This window comes from Apodemus sylvaticus, chromosome 17, assembly GCF_947179515.1.
Source record: "Apodemus sylvaticus chromosome 17, mApoSyl1.1, whole genome shotgun sequence".
In the NCBI taxonomy this organism is placed as follows: domain Eukaryota; kingdom Metazoa; phylum Chordata; class Mammalia; order Rodentia; family Muridae; genus Apodemus; species Apodemus sylvaticus.
Window position 1 is genome coordinate 54,919,339 of NC_067488.1, and position 26,789 is coordinate 54,946,127.

Below are 26,789 nucleotides of genomic sequence, written 5' to 3' on the forward strand. Positions count from 1 at the left end.
ATCACTTCCAGCCTTTGTTAATGTTTTCATATTTGCACCTTTTTCAGGAACTTCAGGCCTTTCCCTGTTACAGGAGGGATTGAACCATAATGTAAAAGTTTATAAATTATCATTGTCGCGTCTCTGATTGTGAGCGATGGGACTTGCGCCATTTAAATACAAGATTATCTGGCTTCTGTTTGTAAATAAGGTCGCCGTACAACAGAATCAATGCTGGCCTTCCATTTTTCACCTGAGCTTTGTTGTCGGGCAAAGTGGTTTATTGACAGGGCCGACAAGCAGACGGCCCCACAGTCCTCTGGTGCCTATGTTTATAGCGCGTTCACAGCTCAGTGGGAGCTATCTGTCTTCTCCTCGCACGCTAGGATTGATTTTACAGAAGCCGCAGTAGAAGGCTCTCAGTCCCACCATCCGGGATTTGGGAGCTTGACTAGATTCTTGTGGCTCAGGCAATCTCAAGAGCCTGGAGACTTCAGGGCTCTTCCATGCCAGAGCCAGTCTTTTTCTAGGTTAGCCTGTGAGGGCATGAGCTTGGTTAAAACACAGGCTTGAATGGACCAGCAGCGTGCTCCCCAAGGGCCTGCACGGCTCTGGCCTTTGTCAGTGGCAGCTTGCTTCCTAGACCACTTTCCACAGCTGGTCACACCTCTCTTTCTCCTCCATTCTTTTTGTTCAGTTGGAGTATCCTTCCATGAATAGGCATTTCCTTGTGCCATGGTCTAGGTTGAAAGCCCTCAGAAAATAGTCCTGTTTTATTAAATGGAGATACTTCTATCTGGCCTTTACCTGTGTCTCTAGTTCTTCTATAAGGCTAGGTTGACTTACCAAAGCGTGTTAGGGATCCATAGCACTTCCTATGGAGGAACTTCCATGGAGTCATGGTTCTAAACTATGGACCAAACTAGGGTCACCGGCTTTGTGGCTAACCACAGTGCTCTCAGGGATGAACATGGGAGTTGAGTACCCCATGGCTGCCATGGCTTCTGCTTTGCTGAAGTAGATAGAGTTAAGTTTCTTTTGCCGGGCAGGCTCTAAAACAGTAGTTTTCAACCTTCCTAATGCTGTGACCCTTTTGTACAGTTCCTCATGTTGTGTTGATCCCCAACTACAAAATTATTTTCCTTTCTACTTCATAACTATAATCTTGCTATAAATCGTAATGTAAATAGTTTTAGAGATAGAGGTTTGCCAAAGGGTTTTGACCCACAGGTTGAGAACCTCTGTTCTGGAGGGTAGAAACCACATCTGTCTTTTGTTTTTGTTTGGGACACTCTGAGTAGCTATGTTTGTTTCATTGTGGGCCTCAGTTGGAGATTCTGTGCCCACTAAGTTATTGTAATTGCTGTGCTAACTGTTCCTTCCTCCAGAGTATGGTAAGCACACTGTGCAGGTGTGGAGGGTCACTGTGGTGGATGTGACCAGCACTGCTCTCCCGCCCAGACCTCAAGTCCAGTTGCTAGGTGGGAGTCAGGCGAGCAATGGAGGTGAGCAGAGAGAACTGGCTGGGGGTTCTGGCCCAGGAGGAGAGCAGACTTTGGGAAAACTGTTCCCACTGCAGCTGCCTGGAGTTGACCATGTGCAGAACACATGTGACTTGCTTTGATGGCTTGTCAGCAGCAAGGACAGTCCTCCAGAAAGGATGTGTGTTAGCTTGGTAATAGCCAGTCAGTGCATTTGAGGAGAGTCTGCAAATACACTGTGGCCTAGGTATTCCTGCCCTGGAAGCGTGAAGTAAGAGAAGAGCTGGCCCTGCCCTTGGAGATCTCGGGTGGCAGGGTGTGCAGAGCAGAGTTGCCCATGGCCATGTGTTTCAGGGCCACAGGTTTGCCATCTTGATTAGACCATCCCCAGTCACATTCCTTAGCAGTGTTTCTTCCTCAGAGTAGTGAGCCATAATCTTCCAAAACTCAAATTCTTTACTTGGAAGTATAAATGTTATTATTGGTAACAACCACAGTCTATTTTCTGAAGTGATAGAGGAACTGCTCATTTTAGGGAAAACAATTGGTAAGGTCCCATATTTGCATAGCCAGTTTGCCTCTGAAAGTGGAGAGGGCATCCTGTATAGTTCATAGCTACAGTAGCACTGTGGAACCTTCCTGGAGAATAGCTTGGTTGTCTCCATATACAAAGCTTTTTCTGCCATCCATCCTGCCTCAAAATGTTGGAAGAGGTGCTTCTTCCAGACAGAGTTTAAGTAATCTCAGTAGTAAAATTAGACTTAATTCATTAATTAAAAAAAAAATCGAGACAAGGACTTTCTGTGTAGCCTTGGCTGTCCTGGAACTTGCTCTGTAGACCAGGCCAGCCTTGAACTGAATAGAGTCATCCGCTCTGCCTCCTGTGTGCTTGGATTAAAAGTATGACAACCACCGCCCAGTTAGATTTAGTTTTATTGTAGCAGTTAGATTCCTACTTCATGAAGGCTGTTCTTCAGGGAGGCTTCCTTTTGATTGCACTGACCACCAGCAAGGCTTGGTGGTGCTACCTGGATTCTTGCTTATGTGCTGGTGTCTGCTCACTGTGCTGTGTGATTTAGTACACATGTGAGCAAGTGAAGAAGGTCGTTTGTGTCCTTGTGTTGTTATAAAAACAGCTTTGTCCTAACAGACAACTTGAAAGGGTCTCAGGGATCCCGACAGTCGGCTGGCTGGCCATTGAAGGCTTTTGAATGAGACTCATGCTTTCTTAATCCAGGCACATGACAGTTTCACTGAGAAGCCCCAGAAGGTGAGCTCAGAGAAAGTACCGAGTGAGCTGGACCAGAGTCCTGGCAGAGAGGACCAGGGGATGAGAAAATAAAGAAGATAGGAAAGCCTGTGATCAGGTGATGTTGCCCAAGCTGGTGGCTCATTCTAAGCACACTTACTAAGAAGCACAACATCTTATATACTATTTGCAGGAGTGAAATGGGACTGAGTAGAAAACTATCATACAATGGCATGAAATCAGCAGGAAGCTAATCAAGCAGTGTTGCACAAGGAGAACACAGGATATCCCAAGTTCATCAGCCTTGGGACTTATAACCACAGTCCTTTAGGGGATAAGAGTTGAATTTCAAGATCTAAAGTTGCAGGTCTCCCAAGACCCTAGCTGCAAGCCATTCCTGGCCTTGCCAAGCATGTTCTTGGTTTTAGAGTAAGACCTATATGTTTTCTCTGTACACCAGGGCCTTAGGAAATGCTCCCAACAACAGAGCAGGCAGTGATCCTGTGTGGTAGAAAGCTTTAGTGTCACTGTTGGCAGGACAGGAGTCCTGGCACATTGACTGAAAGGGCTACAGTGTCCTATGTTTAAATAAAATGTTAAATTAAAATATAAAGGGCGGAGACACCGTTTGTAACCAGAATAAAAACTCTGAAGACTTTGAACAAACTAACTGGAACTTCTGGCAGCTAGAATTCCAATCATTACATCGCATCCCAAGAGGAGAGGATTAGTGGACCAAGAAGGTCTGAGGAGATGAAAGGGCAGAGCAAACCCAGACAGAGAGAATGGCTGGAGGGAAGCAGTGAGCAGATGACGACAGAAGTTTGGGCTCTTGTTTTGTTTGTTTATAATAAAATTTTTATTTATATTACAACTTAAGTAAAATGATTATTGCATGAAAGCTAACTGGTACATGTAATTATTCCATTAAAGTCCACTATTAGAAAATATAGAGGGTCTATACACAATGATCTGATAAAATTGAAGAAATATGTAGAAAACAGTGTTGAAATAGGAGAATTTTATGGAAAATAATAATGACAAGTTGGTAAAAATAGAAAATATATCTATACTAATTGGCCAAGCACATAGAAAAATTTTCTGATAAAAGTGAAGATTTTCAAGGAAAATAATTCTGACAAAATAGAAGAAATATATAGAGAAAAGTTTGAAAATTGAAGATTTCATGCAAAATAATACAGACAAAGTGGTAGACACAGAAAACATTTCTAAACTAATTGAAGAGTTAAGTAGAAATATTTTTTCATAAAATTGAAGATTAACATGGAAAGTTCTGATTAAATTGAATAAATACATAGAAAAAATATTGAAATTGAAGTATTTAATGGAAATTAGTACAGAAAAAAGGGAGACATGGAAAACATTTCTAAACTAATTGACAAAGCATGTTGAAAATTTTTCTGATCAAATTGAAGAATTTCATGAAAAATATTTCTGATAAATTAAAGAAATATAGGGAAAAAGTGTTAAAATTGAAGAATTTGTTGGAAAATAGTAATAGTAAAAAGGTAAACATAGAAAATTTATGTTTACAAAATGACCAAGCACATGAAAAATTTCCTCATAAATTTGAAGATTTTGATCAGTATATTTCTGATAAAATTGAAGAAATATAAAAAATGTGTTAAAAATGAAGATTTCCATGGAAAATAATAGAGATAAAATGGTAGACAGAAAAAATTTCTAAACTAATTAAAGAATTAAATAGAAACATTTTCTGATAAAATTGAAGATTTTCATGGAAAATAATACAGATAAACTTAAACATACATGAAAAAGTATGAAAATTGAACATTTTCATGGAAAAAATTAATTGTAAAATGTTAGACATAGAAAAAAATGTCTAAACTTATTAAAGAGATAAGTAGAAATATTTTCTGATAAAATTGAATATATACATGAATAATATTTCTGAAAATATTGAAGAAATATATAGAAAAATGTGCTAAAATTGAAGATTTTCATGGAAAATTATAGATTAAATGTAGAAACAGAACATTTTTAAACTAATTGAAGAGGGAAGTAGAAGCATTTTGTGAAAAAACTGGAGAATTAATATAAAATATTTCTGAAAAAAATGGAGAAATATAAAGAGTTAAAATAGAAGATTTTCATACATTATAGCTAAAAAGGTAGTAATAGAGAACATTTCTCAACTAATTGAAGAGGGAAGTATAAATACTTTGTGAAAAACTAAAGAATTACATGGAAAATATTTCTGCTAAAATTGAATTAATATATAGAAAAAGTGTTAAATTTGAAGATTTTCACGGACAATATTATAGATAAAATGATAAACATAGAAAACTATGTAATTGAAGAAGGAAATGGAAATATTTTCTGATAAAATTGCAGATTTTCATGAAAAATATTTCTGATAAAATTGAAAGAATATAAAGAAAAAAGTTGTACAATTGAAGAGTTTCATGGAAAATTATAGATAAAATTGTAGAAACAGAGAACATTTCTAACCTAATTGATGAGGGAATTAGAAACATTTTGTGAAAAAAAAAACTGAAGAATTACATGTAAAATATTTTTCTTTCTTTCTTTCTTTCTCTTTCTTTCTTTCTTTCTTTCTTTCTTTCTTTCTTTCTTTCTTTCTTTCTTTCTTTCTTTCTTTCTTTCTTTCTTTCTTTCTTTCTTTCTTTCTTTTTTTTTTTTTTTTTTGGATTTGATTTTTTCGAGACAGGGTTTTTCTATATAGCCCCGGCTGTCCTGGAACTCACTCTGTAGACCAGACTGGCCTGGAACTCAGAAATCGGCCTGCCTCTGCCTCCCAGAGTGCTGGGAATACAGGCGTGCGCCACCACCGCCTGGCAAATATTTCTGATAAAATTGAAGAAAGTGTTAAAATTAAAAATTTGACAGAAAAATAATACAGATAAAATTGTAGACATAGAAAAAATTTCTATTGATGGGTGTATTAGTCTGGGTTCTCTAGAGTCACAGAATGTATGGGCAGTCTCTATATAGTTAGGGAATTTGTCGATGACTTACAGTCTGTAGTCCAACTCCCCAACGATGGTCGGCAGTAGCTGTGGATGGAAGTCCAGGTATCTAGTAGTTGCTCAGTCCCATGAGGCAAGCAGGCAAGGAAGAATGAGTAAGTCTTCCTTCTTCCAATGACCTTATATAGATCTCCAGCAGAAGGTGTATCCCAGATTAAAGGCTGTAGGTCTCCAGCAGAGATGGTATGGCCCAGATTAAAGGCTGTAGGTCTCCAGCAGAGGGTGCTGCCCAGATTAAAGGCGTGTGCCTCCATGCCTTTAATCCCAGATGATCTTGAACTGGGAGATTTTCCTTGTCTTTTTTTTTTTTTTTTTTTTTTTTTCCCCAGAGACAGGATTTCTCTGTGTAGCCCTGGCTGTCCTGGAACTCACTCTGTAGACCAGGCTGGCCTTGAACTCAGAAATCTGCCTGCCTCTGCCTCCCAGAGTGCTGGGATCACAGGTGTGCGCCACCACTGCCTGGTGAGATCTCCTTGTCTTAATCTTCTGGAATTCATAGCCACTATGCTTCAAGATCTTCCATGCCAAGATCCAGGTCAGAAATTTATTATCTCTGAGCCTCCAGATTAGGATCATCGGTGTGCCTTCCAATTCTTTATTGTAGTTCATTCCAGATATAGTCAAGTTGACAACCAGGAATAGTCACTACAATGGGTATGAAGTGTCCCTCCTTGTCTTTTTTGATGCCTTTTGATTGAAAGTCGATTTTATCTGATATTAGAATGGCTACCCCAGCTTGTTTCCTGGGACCATTTCCTTGGAAAATTGTTTTCCAACCTTTTACTTGGAGGCAGTGTTTGTCTTTGACACTGAGGTGTGTTTCCTGTATTCAGCAAAATGCTGGTTCCTGTTTATGTATCCAGTCCATTAGTCTATATCTTTTTATTGGGGAATTGAGTCCATTGATGTTAAGGGATATTAAGGAATAATGATTGTTGCTTCCTGGTTGTTTTTTTTGTTTTTTTGTTTTTTTTAATGTTATTTTTATGTTTGTATGGTTACCTTCTTTTGGATTTGTTAGAAGAAGATTATTTTCTTGCTTTTTCTAGGGGGTAGTTTCCCTTCTTGTGTTGGCACTTTCCATCTATTATCCTTTATAGGCCTGGATTTGTGGAAAGATATTATGTAAATTTAGTTTTATCATGGAATATCTTGGTTTCTCCATCTATGGTGATTGAGAGTTTTGCTGGGTATAGTAGTCTGGGCTGGCATTTGTCTTCTCTTAGGGTCTGTATGAGAACTGCCCAGGATGTTCTAGCTTTCATTATCTCTGGTGAGAAGTCTAGTGTAATTTTGAAAGGTCTGCCTTTATAAGTTACTTACCCTTTTTTCCTTACTGCTTTTAATATTCTTTCTTTGTTTAGTGCATTTGGTGTTTTGATTATTATGTTCTGGGAGGACTTTCTGTTCTGGTTCAGTCTGTTTGGAGTTCTATGGGCTTCTTGTTTGTTCATGGGCATCACTTTCTTTAAGTTAGTGAATTTTTCTTCTATAATTTTGTTGATGATATTTACTGGCCCTTTAAATTGTAAATCTGCTGGAGAGATGGCTCAGCAGTCAAAAGCACTGACTGCTCTTCCAGAGGTCCTGGGTTCAATTCCCAGCAACCACATGGTGGCTCACAACCATCTGTAATGGGATCCGATGTTCTTTTCAGATGTGTCTGAAGACATCATAACAGTGTACTCACATATAAATAAATTTTAAAAAAAGTGGAGGATTAAATTGTAAATCTTTGCTCTCTTCTATACCTATAATCCTTAGGTTTGGTTTTTCTCATTATGTTCTGGATTTCCTGGATGTTTTGGGTTACAAGCTTTTTGCATTTTGCATTTTCTTTGACTGTTGAGTTTTCTATGACATCTTTCAGCACCTGAGATTCTTTCTTCTACCTCTGTTTTCTGTTGTTGATGCTCGCATCTATGACGCCTGATTTCTTTCCAAGGTTTTCTATCTCCAGAGTTGTCTCCCTTTGTGATTTCTTCATTTTTTTTCTACTTCTATTTTTAGATCCTGGTTGGTTTTATTCAGTTCCTTCACTTGTTTGTTTGTGTTTTCCTGTAATTCTTTAAGGGATTTTTGTGTTTCCTCTTTAAGAGCTTCTACCTGTTGACCCATGTTCTCCTGTATTTCTTTAAAGGAGTTATTTATGTGCTTTTGAAGTTCTCTATCAGCCTCATGAGATGCGATTTTAAATCCAACTCTTGCTTTCCAGTATGTTGGGGGTATCCGGGACTTGTTGTGCTGGGATAACTGGGTTTTGATGTTACTAAGTAGCCTTGGTTTCTGTTGGTAGGGTTCTTGTGCTTGCCTTTCGCCTCTGGTTATCTCTGGTGTTAGCTGGTCTTGCTGTGTCTGGATGGAGCTTGTCCTTCCTGTGGGCCTGTAAGCCTGTGTCTGTACTCCTGGGAGACCAACTCTCTTCTGGCAGGGTCTGTGCATAGAAGGCTGTGGAGATGCCTGGCTCCTGTCCCAGTTGCTCCACTGATCATATGCTCTCTGTACTCCTAGTTGTTCCACTCTAGAGAGATATTGGAGAGAAGGTGGAGATCTCACCTACATGCTCAGAAGCGGAGGCACTGCTGGGAGATCACTCTCTTCTGGTGGGCTGTCACAGAAGGCTGTGGAGCCGCCTGGCTCCCTGGTGCAAATAGCGACCGGAGTATTTTAATTTTTATTAGATATTTTCTTAATTTACATTTCAAATGTTATATCCCCTTTCGTTGTTTCCCCTCTGATACCCCCTATTCCGTCCCCCTTCCCCCTGCGCACCCACCCACCCACTCCTGCTTTCCTGTCCTGGCATTTTCCTACACTGGGGCATCAAGCCTTCACAGGACCAAGGGCCTCTCCTTTTGATGTCCAACAAGGCCATCCTCTGCTACATATGCTGCTGGAGCCATGGGTCTCTCCATGTGTACTCTTTGGTTGGTGTTTTAGTCCCTGGGACCTCTGGGGGTACTGTTTGGTTCATATTGTTGTTTCTCCTATCCCATATACAGTTACCAAACCCAGACACTATTGTGGATGCCAACAAGTGCTTGCTGACAAGAGCCTGATATAGCTGTCTCCTGAGAGGCTCTGTCAGTGCCTGACAAATACAGAGGGGAATGCTCTCAATCAACCATTAAACTGAGCACAGGTCCTCAATGCAGGAGCTAGAGAAAGGACCCAAGGAGCTGAAGGGGTTTGCAGCCCCATAGGAGTTTTGTTTTATTTTATGTGTGAAGTTAGAATGTGGGTACCATACTCACGTTAGCCTTAGAATCTCGACCCTTGTTGGAGAGAGAGGGGAAGAGAGAGGGGGGGGGGGGAGAGGGAGAGGGAAAGAGAGAAAGAGGGAGAGGAGAGAGAGCAAGAGAGCGCACATGCACAGTGCAAACCGTACAGATGTGAGGTGGGAGGTGTGGAACACAGATATGAGGGACATGTGGGGGGGGGGTTGGTGGTAACTACAGGATGGAGATGGAGGTAGGAGAGAAACAGAGATAGCAGAGGCTGGAGAAAGCGGGAAGATATACTTGATGCTATGAAAAAAAAGACACCCCAAAAGTAGACTGGATTGAAAACCGAGAGCCAGAGCCAGCAGTGCACTCCGTAAGAGAGTCACACTAAACGTGGAGCAGAGGAAAGAAAGCGTGGGGAAAGTGCAGCCATTAACACCATTGTCATAGCTCCTCCCAGGCACCTCCCAGCTATTGACATTTTGGACCCTTATGGTCTGGCTGCTGCTCAGCTACCCCTCAGGAGTCAGAACTCATTGGGTGGGGTAGAGATGTGGCTCCTGATTAAAGGCTTTCCAGATGATCATTCAGGTAGTTCACAGCCACCTATAACTCTAGCTTGAGGGGAATCCCATGTCCTTTTCTTGGCCTCTGTGTATCACAGAGTTTCACCCCATACTAAAAAACAAAAGACAAAATATGAAAGTTGGACATGGTGACATAGACTTTCAATCTCTGCACTTGGGAAGCAGAGTTCAAGGCCAGCATGGTCTACATAGTCAGTTCTAAGCTAAACCAAACCCCTGAACATGAAAGTATAAGGAGTGTAGCTGGGAGGAGGAAGTGCATGGAAGAAATTGGAGGGTGGGGTACTAAGGTGTATGAAAATGTAACCAAACCCATTGTTGTGCATAATTAATAAATGCTAGTGAAATGCTAGTGTTCCCAAGACACATCTGTACTGTACAGTCTTTGGCTTGGCCAGTGGACACCTTGAATCCTGAGGTAGCCAGAGAGCAAACTTACTCTTGTAGCTCACATGGGAGGGATCTGAGAATGGCCTCCCCAAGCGCCAAGGGACCATATGGCTCACAGCCTGGGGCATGCTCCACGGGCTTAGAGGAGTGCTCCACGGGCTTAGAGGAGTGCTCTGGACTGTGCTCAGGCCATCTGTGTGGACCCACCAATTAATTGTTCAGGTTGGTATGGCCCACGATGGTAGGAAATGCCAAAGAGGCAGAAGTCAGAGGGTCATGAATTTGAGGCCAGCTTGGGCTACACCTTTGTGGAGGCAGTAGATCGTAGTACCTGGTGGGATCTTAACCCCATCCCTGGAAGGAGCATGGTGGAAAGAGTCCGTCCTTGCAGCAAGCAGACACTTTGAAGCCCAGGCAGGAACAGTTGTTTCTTCCCCCAAGTACACTTAGAGGCCAGAAAGAGGTATGGAACTTGCTTGGCCTAGTTTTTCCAGTTGTTTTGCAGTTTTCGATTTTTCTTTTAAAACATGTCTTTCTATATAGCCCATGCTAACCTAGGTCTTGTGATCTTCCTGTCTCTGCTCTGTTTCTGACACACAGATTATCTGAAAATGCTGCTCTTGGTGTCTATAGCTTCCTCTGGGGGATAACTTCTGATGTAGATTGTGGGATGTATATGAACAAATTCTGCTGGTTGTTTACAAAGGATTGCATGAAGACAGGTAGCTGGCTTCTGGCCTGGTGACACTGATTTGAATGTTAGTGCTCTGGGGGTGCAGGTTGGTGATTGTCCCCTATAGAGTCTCAGCCCTTCATTGTCATGGAGTCCAAGGTCTGGATAGTTAGGAGTTCCCGGCTGCCAGTGCCCTTCCCAGGCTCCTAGGGGATTATTCTTGTGCTCTAGCCAGTCTGTTCATTTCCCTAACAGCACTCATGCCAGGGTTTGTCGGCTGGCCATTACTTGCTGAATTACGGCTCTGTGCTTGCCTACCCTGAAGTCATACTATTACTCTTGGACTCATTACTTAGCAGGACAGCTTCTTTGAGGAGAAAAGAAGCGTTGCCTTTTATAATTAGTCATTTACATTTCCTTTTCCTTGGGGAAGAATTATTCAATCTGAGAACTGGTTGGTGGCCCTGGCAGAATAGGAATGGGAGGGAAAGTAGTTCCATTATCCTGAAACTCGATGGTGAGAAGGCCACCAGAGAAGGCTGGTGTTTGGAGTGGGCGTTGTCCTGGCATGGGAGGTGACCTTCAAGTAAAGCTGTGGTGACCCTCAGGAATGAGCTCAGACAGCTGGGACTTCAAACTGTCTGTGTCCCAGGGACTAACCACTGCTTACTCCGTTCAAAGGAAGGAGAACAAGGGAGGACCACTGTGCTCAGACAGGAGGCTCTGGCCTGGCCTTTGTGGACAGTGAGGAGAGCAGTCCTTAGGAGCCCTGTTGATTTGAGTGAGTGGATGGAGCACATGCCAGCTTACAGATGGGGACACAGACATCACTCGGAGACCTGCTGAGGCTGGCTCTGTGTGGGAAATGTGATTTGAGAGTCTTGGTCAATAAAATGGAGATGTATTAAACGGAAAAATGATTCTGTAGCTGCACTACTGAGATTCATTAAGAATGAACAGTAAGCAAGTTACAAATGAAATAAATAATAATTTAAAATAGCATTGTAAAAACATAAAAATCCGTATTCTTGCCTGAACAAGAAGGGTATTCCTTTAAGTCACCAGGCTCTCCATTGCCTGACTATGCCAGTCAGCTGACCTCCTGCTGGGAGAAGCCAGGGTGTCTCCATGCTGGCTGCTCTGAAGTTTCTGTGAACGCTCAGCACATGCCTTCTTATGGACATATCCACGTCTCTTGAGTCCTTCTAGGAGTGGCTGGGTCTCAGTATGGAGGGAGGTGTAATTTTAAAAAGCCAAACCTCTTTTCACAAAACTGACCATTCTCCACGGCCTTCACAAAATTGGGTGTACCATGCCAAGCGCTCACCAGCTGTGCTTGTTAATCCCACCTGTCTAACTTGCAATGCTATTTCTTACACTTTACACTTCCTCCTTGCCCTTCACTTAGGCTTCTTGCCAATCCTTTGTCAAGATGTGTATCTGGAGAGCACTCTCTCCCACCATAGCATATCTGCTTAGCTTCCAGGCAGTGCCTTCTAATGAACAGAAATCTCATAGTTTTGATAGAATCATTTTGAGTTGTGTATTATTTTCTGTGCCTTGACTAAAAATCCTTCACCAATTCACAGGATGCCTTATGTATCTCTCTTCTAGAGGCCACAGATGTAGTAGTTTTTTTTTTTTTTCCTACTGCTGTGATGAAATGCTCCAACAAAAGCAATGTGAAGGAGGAAGGGCTCATTCTGGTTCACAGTCTATCATAGTGGGGACATCCTGGCTGCAGGGGCAGGAGCAGGAGCAGGAGCAGGAGCAGGAGCAGGAGCAGGAGCAGGAGCAGGAGCAGGAGAGCAGGAGCAGGAGAACAGGAGCAAGAGCAGGAGAGCAGGAGCAGGAGAGCAGGAGCAGGAAGCAGGAGCAGGAGAGCAGGAGCAGGAAGCAGGAAGCAGGAGCAGGAGCAGGAGAGCAGGAGCAGGAAGCAGGAAGCAGGAGCAGGAGAGCAGGAGCAGGAGAGCAGGAACAGGAGCAGGAAGTAGGAGCAGGAGCAGGAGAGCAGGAGCAGGAGCAGGAGAGCAGGAGCAGGAAAGCAGGAGCAGGAGCAGGAGCAGGAGAGCAGGAGCAGGAGAGCAGGAGCAGGAAGCAGGAAGCAGGAGCAGGAGAGCAGGAGCAGGAGCAGGAGCAGGAGAGCAGGAGCAGGAGCAGGAAGCAGGAGCAGGAGAGCAGGAGCAGGAAGCAGGAAGCAGGAGCAGGAGAGCAGGAGCAGGAGCAGGAGCAGGAAGCAGGAGCAGGAGCAGGAGAGCAGGAGCAGGAAAGCAGGAGCAGGAGAGCAGGAGCAGGAGAGCAGGAGCAGGAGCAGGAAGCAGGAGCAGGAGCAGGAGAGCAGGAGCAGGAGCAGGAGAGCAGGAGCAGGAAGCAGGAGCAGGAGAGCAGGAGCAGGAAGCAGGAAGCAGGAAGCAGGAGCAGGAAAGCAGGAGAGCAGGAGAGCAGGAGCAGGAGCAGGAAGCAGGAGCAGGAGAGCAGGAGCAGGAGCAGGAAGCAGGAGCAGGAGAGCAGGAGCAGGAGCAGGAGAGCAGGAGCAGGAGAGCAGGAGCAGGAAGCAGGAAGCAGGAGCAGGAGAGCAGGAGCAGGAGCAGGAGAGCAGGAGAGCAGGAACAGGAAGCAGGAAGCAGGAAGCAGGAGCGGGAGCAGGAGCAGGAGCAGGAGAGCAGGAGAATAGGAACTGGAGCAGGAGCAGGAGAGCTTGAGTAGGAGGAGGAGTGGGAGGAGGAGCGGGAGGAGGAGCAGGAGGAGGAGAGGGAGCAGGAGCAGGAGCAGGCAGGTCACATCACATTCACAGTTAGAAAGCAGAGTGATGAATGCATTCCCACTCAGCTCACTTTGTCTAGTCTCTATGGACAAGATCCCCTGCCCAGGCTTTGGGTCTGCCCACAGTTAAGTTCATCTGCTTATCCAGGCGGAGAGAACATAAAGTCTGGTTACCAGTGACTGCCAAAGCCTTATTCATCCCAGAGTTTGGCTGTCAGGAATTTTCTATTCCATGCTTTTAGTTTGGGGAGCTGCTTCACAGAGAGCAGCGATAGCTGGGAGGAGAGATGGCTAGAGCAGCGGGCACAGCAGGCTCTATGATGTCTGTGCATCTCTTCCAGACTGACTCCAGGGACCTTGGAAAATGAACCAGCCAACTGGTTGATTGATTTCTGGAAATATCTATCTATCTATCTATCTATCTATCTATCTATCTATCTACATCATTTTTCCTCTTTCTTCTCCCTTAGCTCCTTTACATGTTACCTCATCAGTCCTTTGCAAATTTATGGCCTCTTATTCTTTATTATGTGTGTGTGTGTGTGTGTGTGTGTGAGTGTGTGTGTGTGTGTGTGCACGCGCACGCAAGCATGCACGCTCTCTTTCTTGTGTGTGCATGTTTGAGTGTGAGTCCATTTAGTGTTGTTTATATGCATATGCTTTTAGAGCTGACCACTTGGGATTGGTTTTCCAGTCAGGTGCTGATCTTTGGGGAAGGCTAATTCGCCCCTCTAAGCAGTTTTTAATTGCCGGGTGCTCTTCATCTGGGGGTGGGCACCACATAGGATTTCCCTCATTCACACTGGCAAGTCACCTGATGTTGTCGTTATTTGGTCTTTTTAGGAAGCCATAATGTTAAGATTTCATGAGGGTAACTTCACGGTCGTATAGAAGACACAGTCTTGTAGAAGTCTTTCCTGGTCCTCTCGCTCTTGCAGTCTTGAACATCCTCTTCAGCAGTGTCCCCGGAGCCTTTGGTGTAGAGTTGTGTTATAGGTGTGTCGTTGGGACTGGGCTCACCCTGGACACTTGTTTTGGACACTTTAGCTGGTTGTAGCTGGTTGTTGTTGTTTATGTCTGCTGAGAGAAGAAGCTTCTTTGGTGAGGGATGAGAGCTGCTCCTCTCTGAAGTTCTCGGAGTCCAGGTTCACACTCCGAGCAGAGAGAATGTGTGTTCCTCTTGGTGGGCAAGGTTTGTGTCATTGCCGGGTCACACTGCTGGATGTGCTGCCCTGGTCTGCTGTCCTCCAGGTACTGCCTGCCTTCCCTGGGTTGCTGAGGACTTTGAGACTTGCAAACATCACTATATGACCTGAATCGTAGTGTCAGCTGTGTATTCGAGGACCACTGTGCTGTTTTGGCAGATGGTGTGTCACCGATGCTCTCCTGTTATGATGCGGCTTGCTTCTTGTCAAGGTCCCACCATGAGTCCCTTCTTTTCTGATGGCACCAAACACTTGCATCGCCTTTATTGAGGCCTCTTCTCTCCTCTCTCCCCTGATTGCGCATGAATTATTGAAAGTGCTCACACTTGAAATGTAAATAAATTAAAAAAATAAATAAAAAAGAAAGTGCTCATCTTCTTGCCTTTTTCTTTTCTTTCTTTCCCATCCCCTTTCTTTCTTTCTTTCTTTCTTTCTTTCTTTCTTTCTTTCTTTCTTTCTTTCTTTCTTTCTTTCTTTCTTTCTTTCTTTCTTTCTTTCTTTCTTTCCTCCCCTCCCCTCCCCTCTCCTCCCCTCCCCTCCCCTCCCCTCCCCTCCCCTCCCCTCCCCTCCTCTTCTTTCTTGTAGAGTTTCACTGTATAGCTCTGGCTGCCCTAGAACAGTCTCTCTAGACCAAGCTGGCCTTGAACTCAGAGATCTACCTGCTTCTGCCTCCCAGTTGCTGGGATTAAAGGTGTGTGCCACCACTGCCTGACATCTAGTAATAAAATCTTATGTTTCTCTGTTTTTAAACTTCCTTTTAATGGCTGTTTTAGAACAGCTTCAGATAAAACATTACCCTGGAGCATTCCCATGTAATCTCTGCTCCTCCCCCCACCCCCAGCCACACTTCCCCTGTTCTGAAGAACGCCTGCATTAATGTAGCACACTTGTGATTGACAGGGCAATGTCAATGAGTCATGACCAACTGACTCAGAGTTTAATTAATGCTGTAAACTATGGGCTTGGCAGATGCCTAACAACATGTGTTGTCCATTAGTCCTTGGTAGACATCCGTGTGCCACCTGTTCCTCCACCTCGCCTTCCATCGGAACCTGGTCCCCATGGTTTTGTCTTTGCCAGAATGCCACATAGTTGGCAGGGTGGCCTTTCCAGCCTGGCTTTGCTCACCACTTGTCTCTGATTCATGGTTGTCTATCCTCTATCCTGCGGCGGTGGCTCTGTCCTGTCCACTCCGCACTGTCTTACTGGACCCTGCCCACAGTGTTATCACTCCGTGATGCTGCTTGCCCTGTGGCTGAAAATGAGCCTGGGGCATGTTTCTACAATGGCTTGCAGAAAGAGGCTGCTGCCCTGCTGTGTCGGCTGAACCCTTCCCTCCGTGTTAGACACTGAGCTGTGATCAGCAAGCTGGGACAGGGAGCTTGGGGACGTTCTTGGGGTAGCTTCCATTAGATGCAGTTGCTCACCCTGAGCCCTTGTGAGGGGTCATGCTGCCTGCCTTTCATAGGTGAGAAGCAGGAGGAAGTTGAGCTAGCAGATGGGAAACAAGGAGTTAGGCGAGGCGCCATGTGTTTTCAGCGGCTGGTCTGTGCTGACTGCACTGAGAGGCTTGCCACAGCCTGCCCTTGTCCTCGTCCTTCCCGCCTCTTCTCGGAGGCTGTAATGGAGACATTCAGGGTATCGCTTTAACCAGTGCTTCTAAGCTTGGAGGGACAGCTAATGTGATGGATGACATAATCACGATTCAGAATGAGTTCAGCTGCCTGGAATACCAGCCCAGAACCAATCAAGTGAGCACGCTAATAGGAATAAATGTAAAATCCTGCCTTCAAGTTCAAAAACCCAGTCAGTCCAGGTCAGTTGGAAGCAGTTGGGACAGTTTGGGTTGAGTGCATCTTCGGTGGGAAGCTCTGTCATCATTTTGTCTCCATTATGGCTTTTGTCTTGTAGCTGATAGCCCTCACCCTCTGTGGTCCCACTCTGTTATTTCTACACGGCACAGTCAGGATCTTTCCACAGTTGGAATCTTGTAGCCATGACAGTGGACATGCCCTTTCCCTGGCTGACGTCATTGGACAGCCGTGCTTCTTTCTCTCCTTCTGCTTGCCACTCCTTCAGAATGGCCTCCTCCCAGCCCTTGCGTTGCCCCACACTCCCCAGGGACCCTGGCCCCTCTGTGCCCTGCTCCCTACTTACAGCTTTACTTAGAACCTTGTCTCATGCAGCCCAGTTCTCACACCTCACAGTGGTGCTCCCAGCCAGGCCCTATACTATCCCCAAGGCCAGCATCCACTGCTCTTCCCTGCTGTTCTGTGTCGCCTCGACATGTGTTCTTCCAAGACTGGCACAGCAGGTAATTTCCAAGTGTGGCATTTCCCATGTCAGATCTGAGGGGGGGTGGTGAGAGAGGGAGAGAGAGGGAGAAAGACAAGGAGAGAGGGAAAGAGAGAGGGAGAGAGACAGAGAGACAGACAGAGACTGTGTGTGTGTATGTGTGTGTGTGTGTGTGTGTGTGTGTGTGTGTAGGACTGCTGAGTGATAATTAATTCAGCAGAGTGGCCCTAAAGGTGAACCCTGACCTGGTCTGTCTGTCTTTGATAGTGTAGGCTGGCAGCCAGCAGGACACACAACAGGCTGTCCCTTCTCCGTGCTGTGTCTTGCAGTCCTGCTCTGCAGCCCTCAGCTCTAGTGGCTGCCATCTTGGAGCACTCTCTGTGGACTTTAGAGCTGCACCAGAGCTTCATGGAATCTGGACTTGGTAGATTACAAGCCATAGAGCCAATGTAGTCATAGACATTGGGCCATTCCCAGATGGACTGCCCTGACCTCCATTAAAGTGGACTTTTCCTCTCCCATCCAGTGTTGGGCCAGTCAGAATGCTTTTGTTTTTGTCTCCTGCCTTTGGCCAGAATGCTAAAACCTTGATGGTCCTTTCAAAATAGGATCCCCTTCCTCTTTCCCTTTTCCTCTTATAGAATGGTATCATTCTTGCCTCAGTGTTTAGATTCTGAAAAATCAGCTTCCTGTTCTGAGCTTTGAACAAACTGAGAAGTAAAACAAAACAGTGGCAGATGGAAGCAAAGGAGATCTGTCATTCTTGCTGCACAGTGGGCTTGAAATGTTTTCTAGTGTGGAAGCCAAATAACTGGCTAAATCCACACTGTCTCCAGCCAGTGTTGAAAGGCCGGGCCTGGACAAGAAGAGCCCACAGAGCCTCTGTCCTCCCACAGAGCAGTGATTGGTGTTTTGGGTCGGGGTGGAGCTCTCACCATGTAAAGCACACCTCAGGTGTGAGGAGGTTAGGAAATGTGTCACCCCTAATTTCTTCACTGTAATTGGGGTGACCATTACAGCTCTGGTCAGCTATACAAGGAGGCTTCTCAACCTCAGTGAGCTTTATCAGACTAGAACATAGCAAGTGGTCAGTAGGGCCTTCCTGACCTAGACGCTGCAAAGCACCCTTAGCTCCTCTCTTACCTTTGTCCAGTTGGGACTGTTCATAAATTCCTCCACGTAAACACGTACACACAGACTGGAGCAGTAACCTTCTGCTAGCCTCCTAGGAGAAATCAAGTCTCTCAAGTTATACTTGGCAAGCTCAGACCCAAAGATTATGACGCTCTGAAGAGCAGTAGGCTAGAATCAAATTTAAGGCCAGGTATGTTAGAACCCAGTTAGTCCTGATTCTGGCCTTTGCTCCATCTTAGCTAGCAAGATGCTTGGCCCTCTGGGGTGCATACAGCTCCTTGGGGCCTGAAGTTCTGAGCATGAGACTAAGCCCAATAGTTGCTCCTTCTGAGAGCTGATTTCTATGAGAGTGCATAAACCTGTCAGACAGAGATCTGGCCTTCCAAAACCTGGGTAGGTGGCCATCCTAAGGCTCTGGACAGTTCCCACCATGTTCCCAGATCCTGTCTTTGTTGCTGCCCTAGGTCTCTGCATGGCCTGGTCTGGCCTAGCCCTGGCGAGGTTGGTAGGCACAGCTCTTCTTGGTCTAACCTTGCATATGAGTAAGCTGGAAGTCTAGAGGCCCTCCCTGCAGTTTTGTCTGGGAGAGATGTCCCAGCATGCCTTGCTCTTCCTGCTGCAGATAGACACCTATCTGGCTCATAAGCACTGTTAGTGCTGAGCCACAGTGGCAGCTTGGCATTGAGGACTTTGCCCTCAATCCCTTTCTGCCTTTCTGGAAGTTTCCGCATCAGGACCTGGTGCTGAGCTCCCATGCTATTGGCATGTTCTGAAGGGGATCGAGGGCTGATGCTTCTGACTCTGCTCTGTTGCCTGACTCCTGCTCACTGCAGATCCTTGCTGCCCTTGGGTGCAGGCTGCATGGGTGTCCTGGCCTCTATAAAGCTGCAGAACTGCTTACTGTGGGATGAGAGGCAGTGGACATTCCTGCCTGACTTCTCTCCAGGGCTTCATGCTACTTCTCAGTGTTCTCTTAGGTTGAGGGCTGCCTTTTGCCAGGCCATGTGGTATCTGAAAGCCTTTCCCTTCTCTGCTGGCTTCTGTTCTGTCTGCGGCTCAGAACAGTCCAAGAAGGCAGGATGCTGATTCTCATCTCCTAGATGACAAGGAGCATGCCCAGAGAGACCACACACTGCAGATGTTACATCACTCCTAAGTATTAGCTATGCTTCTAGTCCAAGTCCCTTTCACAAAAGCTCCCTCCCCAAGTCTGCCCCTCCCCCCCTCCCCCAGGCCACCCCCCCCCCCCCCCCCGCCTCCAATCTGTATGAGCCTCACCTGCATCACTGAGACCGGTCACATGTCACTTCTCATGCAGTGACTGCGTTCTTAGCACTTGAGTGCTGCACTGTCAGCACATTTGCCATTTCTCATTGGCTCCCTGGTGGGCCGGGTGCTGGCTGTCCAGGTGCCCAGCGAGGTAGCCATTCCAGTCGGTGGTTCTGCTCAATGAGCCAGACACATGGGTGCTGGTTTGTTCAATTTAAATGTAAATATCCAACATTAACAAATAGAAATGTTCCATGAAGCATTCCTGGGAGCTGTGTGCATCCTCTGACATCAGATGGGAGCGAGGCCTGGCGGTGCTGTGCTCTGTTGCTGTTATGCCGAGTGTGGCCCTGTACCTGTTTCTCATGAAGCAACCTAGCAGTGTGTAATTGATTTGTTTGTAAAATGGTTTTGCATTATAAACTTTTTCACTGGTTTTTCCTCTTTGAAGTATCTGGGTTATTGGCGGGGGTGGTGTTCATGTGAGGTATGTTTTATGCATGTTCACCCATGTGTGAGTATGTGCACAGTGGTATTTGTGTGGGCCTGGGGTTGATTGCCTTCCTCAGTCACACTCCACTTTATTTGGAGGCACAGAGCTCATCAGTTGTGGCTAGTCTAGCTAGCTAGCCTGATCTGTGGATGCCCTCTCCCACGTGCTGGGATTACAGGTGGCTTCCACAACTGCGTGGCTTTTATATGGGTTCTGGGTACCTGAATTTAAGGTCTCAAAGTTTCTTTATTTTATGTGCCTTTAATATATGTTGTTATTTTTTCCCTTAGGACAACTACACCTTTGCCCAGCCTGGGATTCAAATGAAAGTTAAGATGCTGGAAGAGCTAGTGAGCCGGATTGACGGTAAGGCAGTGTCCAGCACAGCCCTCCCTGAGGCAGGGACAGTGCTAGAGTCTGGGGGCTTAGGGAGGCGGCCTCGCTCCTCAGCCCTGCCAGACACCACCATCCTATTCTCATCTGGACAGTGGTGCCTGGTTTGGCTAGCTCTCAGCTAAGTGCATCCTTAGCAGGAGAAGGTGTGTTTCTGCCCTTCCATTCTGTGCTCCAGTCAGGACTCAATAGGGAAGGAGACAGTGCTCTTTGCAGCCAGCCTCCCTCCTGGGTCAGCTGTAGCTTCTCATCTGGGCGGCAGGGTGGTTGCTGATGGCTGCCCTCTGCCTCGCCTCCCCTGCCTGGGTGTATCATTTGCTATCAAGGAGGATAGAGTAATTTCTCCATGGAATCCAATTAATTACCAAGTCCAGAAAGAACATCTTCAATATTATAGAAAAATTATAGTGTGTGCTCGGGCAATTTTAGATTGTACTTTCATGTTTAAGTGAGGCCTTTGAAATACTTTTTACCTTCGTCCTTAAAATAATTCCCCCTGCGATGTGCTGAATGTCATATTGCAATAGCAGAGTTTAATTAAATGAAACTTGAGAGATAATGCTTGCCCATTCCAGGCAGGGCCTCCTGATAGTTTGTTAAATTAATGAGCAGAGCATTAACAAAGTGACGCCAAGCAGAACCAGACCTGTGTATATATATGACAGCAGCCTGTCAGCAGTGAGCTGTAGAAGACACTTTATTTCCCAGAGTCCCAGCTGAGTCGGACAAGTCACCTGACCAAGGGTGCAGAGAACTCTATTGAGATGTAGTCCTGGCTGCGCGCCTTTCTTGTGTGCAGGCTCCTTCCCAGCATTCCCCTGGCTGCTCCCATGGCAGCAGAAAATTGTCATAGTCCTCTTCACAGGAAGACACTTGGTTTGGAAAATGACTGAGTGACATTATAAACCAGAGCCAAAAACCTCGAAACTGCACTGCGTTCCTTGATTGAGTCTGGGAGTCAGCTCTGTGTCTGATGGTTATTACCTCATCTCCATATTATGAAGTCCCACGCACTTCTAGGGATGCTTTATTGGATTCAGTGTGTTTAGCTGCTTTTCAACCTCTCTCCGAAGTGCTGCTCTTTCTCCCGTCAGTGCACCCTGAGCATTTATTCTGTGCTCATGTTGCGCTCTTGCTTGGCTCTGGTTGAAGTTTTTTCCTACTAGCGATTTCACAAGTGTCCCTGGCCTCATTTAGTTCTTTGAAATACTATTTGCAGGAGCTACGAGTTACACAGTTCTAGCAGGTTCTTCTTTTCCTCCCGTGCCCCTCATAAGGCCTATTTTATATTTTCCATGAGCCTTAAGTTGTGGCCAGGGCTGGCTTGCTCCAGCGCTGCACTTGGGGAAATGCTTGAATTGATTTTTTTTCTTGTGCTGTGCTTCAGAAAGAGGCACACTGCAGATTTACACTGTGATTGTTCAGAAGAGCAGCAGTGACTATGGCAGAGCTGCACATGTCTGTGCTCTGGGTAAAGCATCTTCGTCTCCATGCAAGAATCGACTCTTCATAGCACAGGATGGGATCCAGTGTCCCAGGGCAGGCTGTGCAACCTGCCTTCTGTGTTCTCACGACAAAACCTCTGAAAATCTATATAGCTGCTCCATCGTGAGGATGCTGGACTGTGCAAGCAGGACACTCCCATCCTTGGGGCCTCCAGGCCTGGCTGGTGCCTCCTCCTTACCCTGCCCCTAGTATTTGGAGAAGCAGCAGGGCTGCAGCTCCAGTAGCTTCACCTCTACTGGACTCATTGTAAGCCTTTCATCAATGGCAGGATATGCCCCTGTGGAGGAAAAATAAATCTAACTTGTTGCCTGATTTCTGCAGTTCTAGGGAATAGAAGGACCATGTTTGTTTCAGAGAGCATTGGCTTGGAGAGGGGGAAGTGATTGTGGCCCTGCTGACGATGAGGGTTTATGTGCTGTTCCAGGTGGACGGTGTGAAAGAGGACAATTGCAGAGCAGAGTTAGGGAGCTTGGGGATGGGCATAGACGGCAGAGGAGAGGCGGAGTCTGAGAAGGGAGAGGCCCCCGAAGGGCGGCGACTGTTGAAGGTGGGTGCCATCCCCTTTTTCTTGTCCTAAGGAATAATTAAAGCATTTTCTAGAGACACTTTTAAGAACTTTCCCATTTGAGTAATGCCTTCCAGGCAAGACGGACCCTCTTAACGAAGGCGCCACATGGACATGCGGGTGCATGGGTGATGGAGGGTCATGGCTTCTTTGGAGACAGAGGAGGAAGAGGCAGCAGCCTTTGAAATGGCACTGGCTGGGGAAGCAAAGACTGTCCCTGGAGTGGGCAGATGGCTGTTCTGACATTGTGGAAGGCTGTTGGAATGGCAGCTTGAGCCACTGGAGGTGGGACTTCAGAGAAGGTGGAGAGCGAGGGCTTTCACTGCAGCAGGTTCCCACTGAAGACAACTCACCAGGCACATAGGATGCTTCCAGAACCAGCACAGAGAAAGGAGTGAAAAGGAACAAAAGATAGAAAAGAAAGCCAGTGTCTTTTGAGAGAAGGATACTATGTTGCCAGAGATCCAAAGGTTATTGGACCTTTGCGCCAGGCCCTGGTGACATCAGGTGGCATCAAAGCCACTGCCTTCTGGTGGGCATGCCCACTTCTAGAATGAGTGCTCCCAGGGAGGTGTTACTCTGGCAGCCTTGTAGGGTGTTAGGTGGACTCTTGCCTACTGAGGATAGGGGTCTTGGGACATGTTACCTGCTTCCTGAGAGCCAGGAGAGTGACACCCCAGGGTGTGTATGTCTGTGTGTTGGAGGGTAGGGAGGGTCACAGAGCCCTCACATCACTCAGCACAGCTTCTGGTATTGTCGGCACCCGTGTTTTTGGAGATTCTTTCTGGTGTTCTTTCTTCATAAGGCTTATGGCATAGAAAACTATCTTTTGTAGAGGAAACATTCAAAACATAAATTCTCAGGTCTTCCATTTTCAATTGAAGTGTCCTGTACACAGTTGGAGAGGACCCATGTACAAGGCTTCTGTAGCAGGAGCAAGGAGATAAAAGAGCCGGGTCTAGTAAGTGGGGAGCTTTGCTGATCCGTATGCACACACAGCAAAACCACTCTTCTTACTACGAAAGAGAGGAAACGAATCATGGCTATATCCTCAGAGAATGGAAGACTACTCAGGTTTTCAGAAGAAATTTGAAAAATGATCAGCCAGGCAAGCCTGGTGACTTGGGTGTGATTCCTGGAACCCACTTAAGTGGAAGGAGAGGATGCGGTCCACGGAGGTGCTCTTTGACCTCCACAAATATGCCACAGCATTCTCTTTCTCTCTCTCTCTCTCTCTCTCTCTCTCTCTCTCTCTCTCTCTCTCTCTCTCACACACACACACACACACACACACACACACACACCGATAATAATAAAATTTGATTCTTAAAAAACAAAAGCTAACTGAAGAGTTCAGTGAGCAGGCTTGACACATCAGATGAAGGTAGCCACGCAGTCAGTGCCTTGCCCCAGGGAAGCAGAGGCTTCGGAACGTGAGATGCAGAAAGGTAGAGACAATGAGCATGGACTCAAATCTCCATAGGAAGGGAGGTCAGAGGTTAGTAATCTGAAGAAACACTGGTGACAACTCTCAGATTCGAGAGGCCAGTGGGTCCTGAATGGAACCAACAGAGAAACTGTACAAATACAGAGCAGTGGGTTTAGTTAAACAAACCAAGGGGAGAAATTTCACCTCTTTAGAAATCCCTTATTATGTAGATTTAGATATTTTCAATCTCTGATCCTCCTGCCTCAGGCTCCTGAGTGTGGGAATAAGTCACCACCATCCTTCCAGAGTCTGTTTAAGTCATTGCCATCAGTGATGGCTATTCCTTGGGAATGGTCTCAATAAATACACCAGACGATGTTATCAGTCTGCTAAAGAGCGTCATTCTGGGGTCTGCATTTCAGCAAATGCATCCATAAATAAAGGGGGAAAGTGAATAAACTCACCTGGGAACTGCCAGGTATAACCAGGAGACCAGTCCCTGGAAGCTTTAGACCCAATGCAGGTCACAGCTTAGCACCGTATCTATCCTGTGGGGAGAGAAAGGCGGTTTCCCAAGATGTCTGCAGCAGACTAGACAGCATTACTTCCAGAGGGGTACAGTCTCCTTCTGGCTGCATCTGAAATGTAGAGGCTCAGTCAGATCACTGGCTCCCAGGGCATTGGTAAGGATTTGAGATTTCTCATGTGAGCCCAGATACATTCACAGCAGAAGCTGGTTGGAACCCTTACTTTCTCCATGGAGGCTGCATGCTTTCCGCCAACCCACGTGCTGTGGTTCCTGGTAAGGGCCCATTCCCTCCTAATCACACCATTTTGCTCTAGAATTGAAGGAGCAGCTCCTGGGAAAGTTTATTCTGGGCCAGGCTGCTTTGAGAGGCCACCTCCTCACTTGAGGAGAAGTGAGTTTCTCTTGGGACACTTGGACTGCTGGAACGTGGGTATTAGGAGACACTGGCACATAGTGCCAGGTGCCCTGGGGCACTGTCTGAATGAAGGCCAAGGTATGGCACCTGTGATGAGCTCACAATAGTGCCCAGTGCTTTTCCCCTTTTCTAGACACTTGATTGCTTGATCTGCTGACACACACACACACACACACACACACACACACACACACACACTGCTTGTTTCTCTGTTGGGAGAAGCTGGTGGGATCTTCAGCTGGACTGTGATTCCAGCCCTCCACCCAGCCTGTGTGAACATGCTAGACTGGATGCATGAAAGCATTTATTCAGAGAAATACAGACCCAGGCTCTTACTCTGCAGAGCCACCACCATCAGACACCTATTGATGTCCTAATGTGGCATAAAGGCATTACCATCTGCCAGAAGTGCTGCCAGGGAGAGCAGTAATGGTCGTAGGACATTGTTGTGCAGCCTCCTTGGGCTCTTCTATGCTGCCTGAACTCTAGAGGAACCATGTGAGTACTGTATGTGACAAGGACCAAGGCCCTTGGGCCAGCCTCGACAACCCAGTGGGTTTTGAATAATACTCTGGTGTTTGCTTGGGATGTGGTGCCAGTCTGTGGTACTTGTCCTCCAGGCCCGCTGCTCCTCACCATGTGGCTCTCCTCTCATGCCCTGCTGCCACCTCCTCCTTCCTGACTTTCTGTCAGCAGTGGCTTTTCCTCTTCTGGTGGCCACTGTTGATTCCTGTCTTAGGGTTTCTATTCCTACACAAACATCATGACCAAGAAGCAAGTTGGGGAGGAAAGGGTTTATTCAGCTTACACTTCCACATTGCTGTTGATCACCGGAAGAAGTCAGGACTGGAACTCAAGTAGGTCAGGAAGCAGGAGCTGATGCAGAGCCCATGGAGGGAGGTTATTTACTGGCTTGCTTCCCCTGGCTTGCTCAGCCTGCTGTCTTATAGAACCCAAGAGCACCAGCCCAGAGATGGTACCACCCACAAGGGGCCCTCCCCCCTTGATCACTAATTGAGAACATGCCTTACAACCAGATCTAATGGAAGCACTTCCCCAACTGAAGCTCCTTTCTCCTGGAGTGATAACTCCAGCCTGTGTCAAGTTGACATACTAAACCAGCCAGTACAGTTCCTGCCTGACTTAATGCTGTCTGCTTCTCCAAGATTAGCTGTGACCCTTCTTTGTAGTTTCTAAGAGCATGACCATGAACTCAAATTGCACTGGGTAAGGTGTTGACCAAACTCCAAGTGGCTGAGTGTCAGAGTCCACACCACTGTTAGCAGCTAGACTTTGGCTCGTAAATCACAGAAACTGCACTTTAGTAGCTTAGAACAGGGTATGTCCTCAAACAGCCTTTCTTGTGGTGGGCTGGGGAGGCCTCTGTCCTGCTGGCCTTTACTTTGTGATTCAGGATGATGGTAGCAGTGACAGGAGTGTCCTTGTCTAGTACCTGAGGTAGGAGGAGAAAGAGCTTGGGAAGCTTGTCTGAATTCCTAGTGCGTCCACCCACCAGAGATTGCAACACAAAGCCCATTTTATTGGGCAGCCCAGCATTTGGCTACATTGATGTCAGGAACCAGCCTGCGTTGAGAGGGCAGTTTTGAGCACAGCTAATGGACACCATAGTCACCAGCTTAGAAAGGACATTAGAGAGTCATGTAAGCTTTAGTCCCATTGAATTCATTTTACAAACATCTGAAGTCAGGAAAGGTTAAGGGCTTGACATTTTTATTCAGGGAGAATAAAGCTCATGGCCAAGGGACTTAAATGACTAAAAGCTGCATATGTCTTACAGTTAATTCTGCCCATATTCAAGTAGGTGTGTGTCACAGAGCTCCTTAGAAAGCAGATAGAGAGTGCTGTCTGTGCTGCCTTGCTGCCTCTCTCATTATTTAATTTGATTTAGGAGTTTGGGGGCTAAAGAAGATAACACATGTGTTCACTGTCCACGTAGTCTGAGTTATGAAAGTTCTTTATATGTAGTAGCTATCTGCTCTCACAAGTTAGTAATTTCCTATTGCGGCGATAGGTATTTGTGAGACTCCTGCCTCCTAGTGGGATCTCAGTCCAAGGAATGTGGTGTGCAAATTTGCCCATGTTGCATCTGGAATGCTTGTGTATATTTGAAAGTGAGAGTTTACATTTTCCCATCAAATCATAATGAACCCCTGCACA

General features: G+C 46.1%; 1 protein-coding gene across 1 annotated transcript in view; it reads left to right on the forward strand.

Moving 5' to 3' along the window:
* Positions 1 to 26,789, forward strand: part of Tbc1d22a (TBC1 domain family member 22A) — a 290,169-nt gene that overhangs the window by 141,304 nt on the left and 122,076 nt on the right. Inside the window, exon 10 of the mRNA XM_052160274.1 lies at positions 20,065 to 20,140. Within this exon, the coding sequence (XP_052016234.1) occupies positions 20,065 to 20,140 (76 nt within the window). The remainder of the gene's footprint in view (positions 1 to 20,064; positions 20,141 to 26,789) is intronic.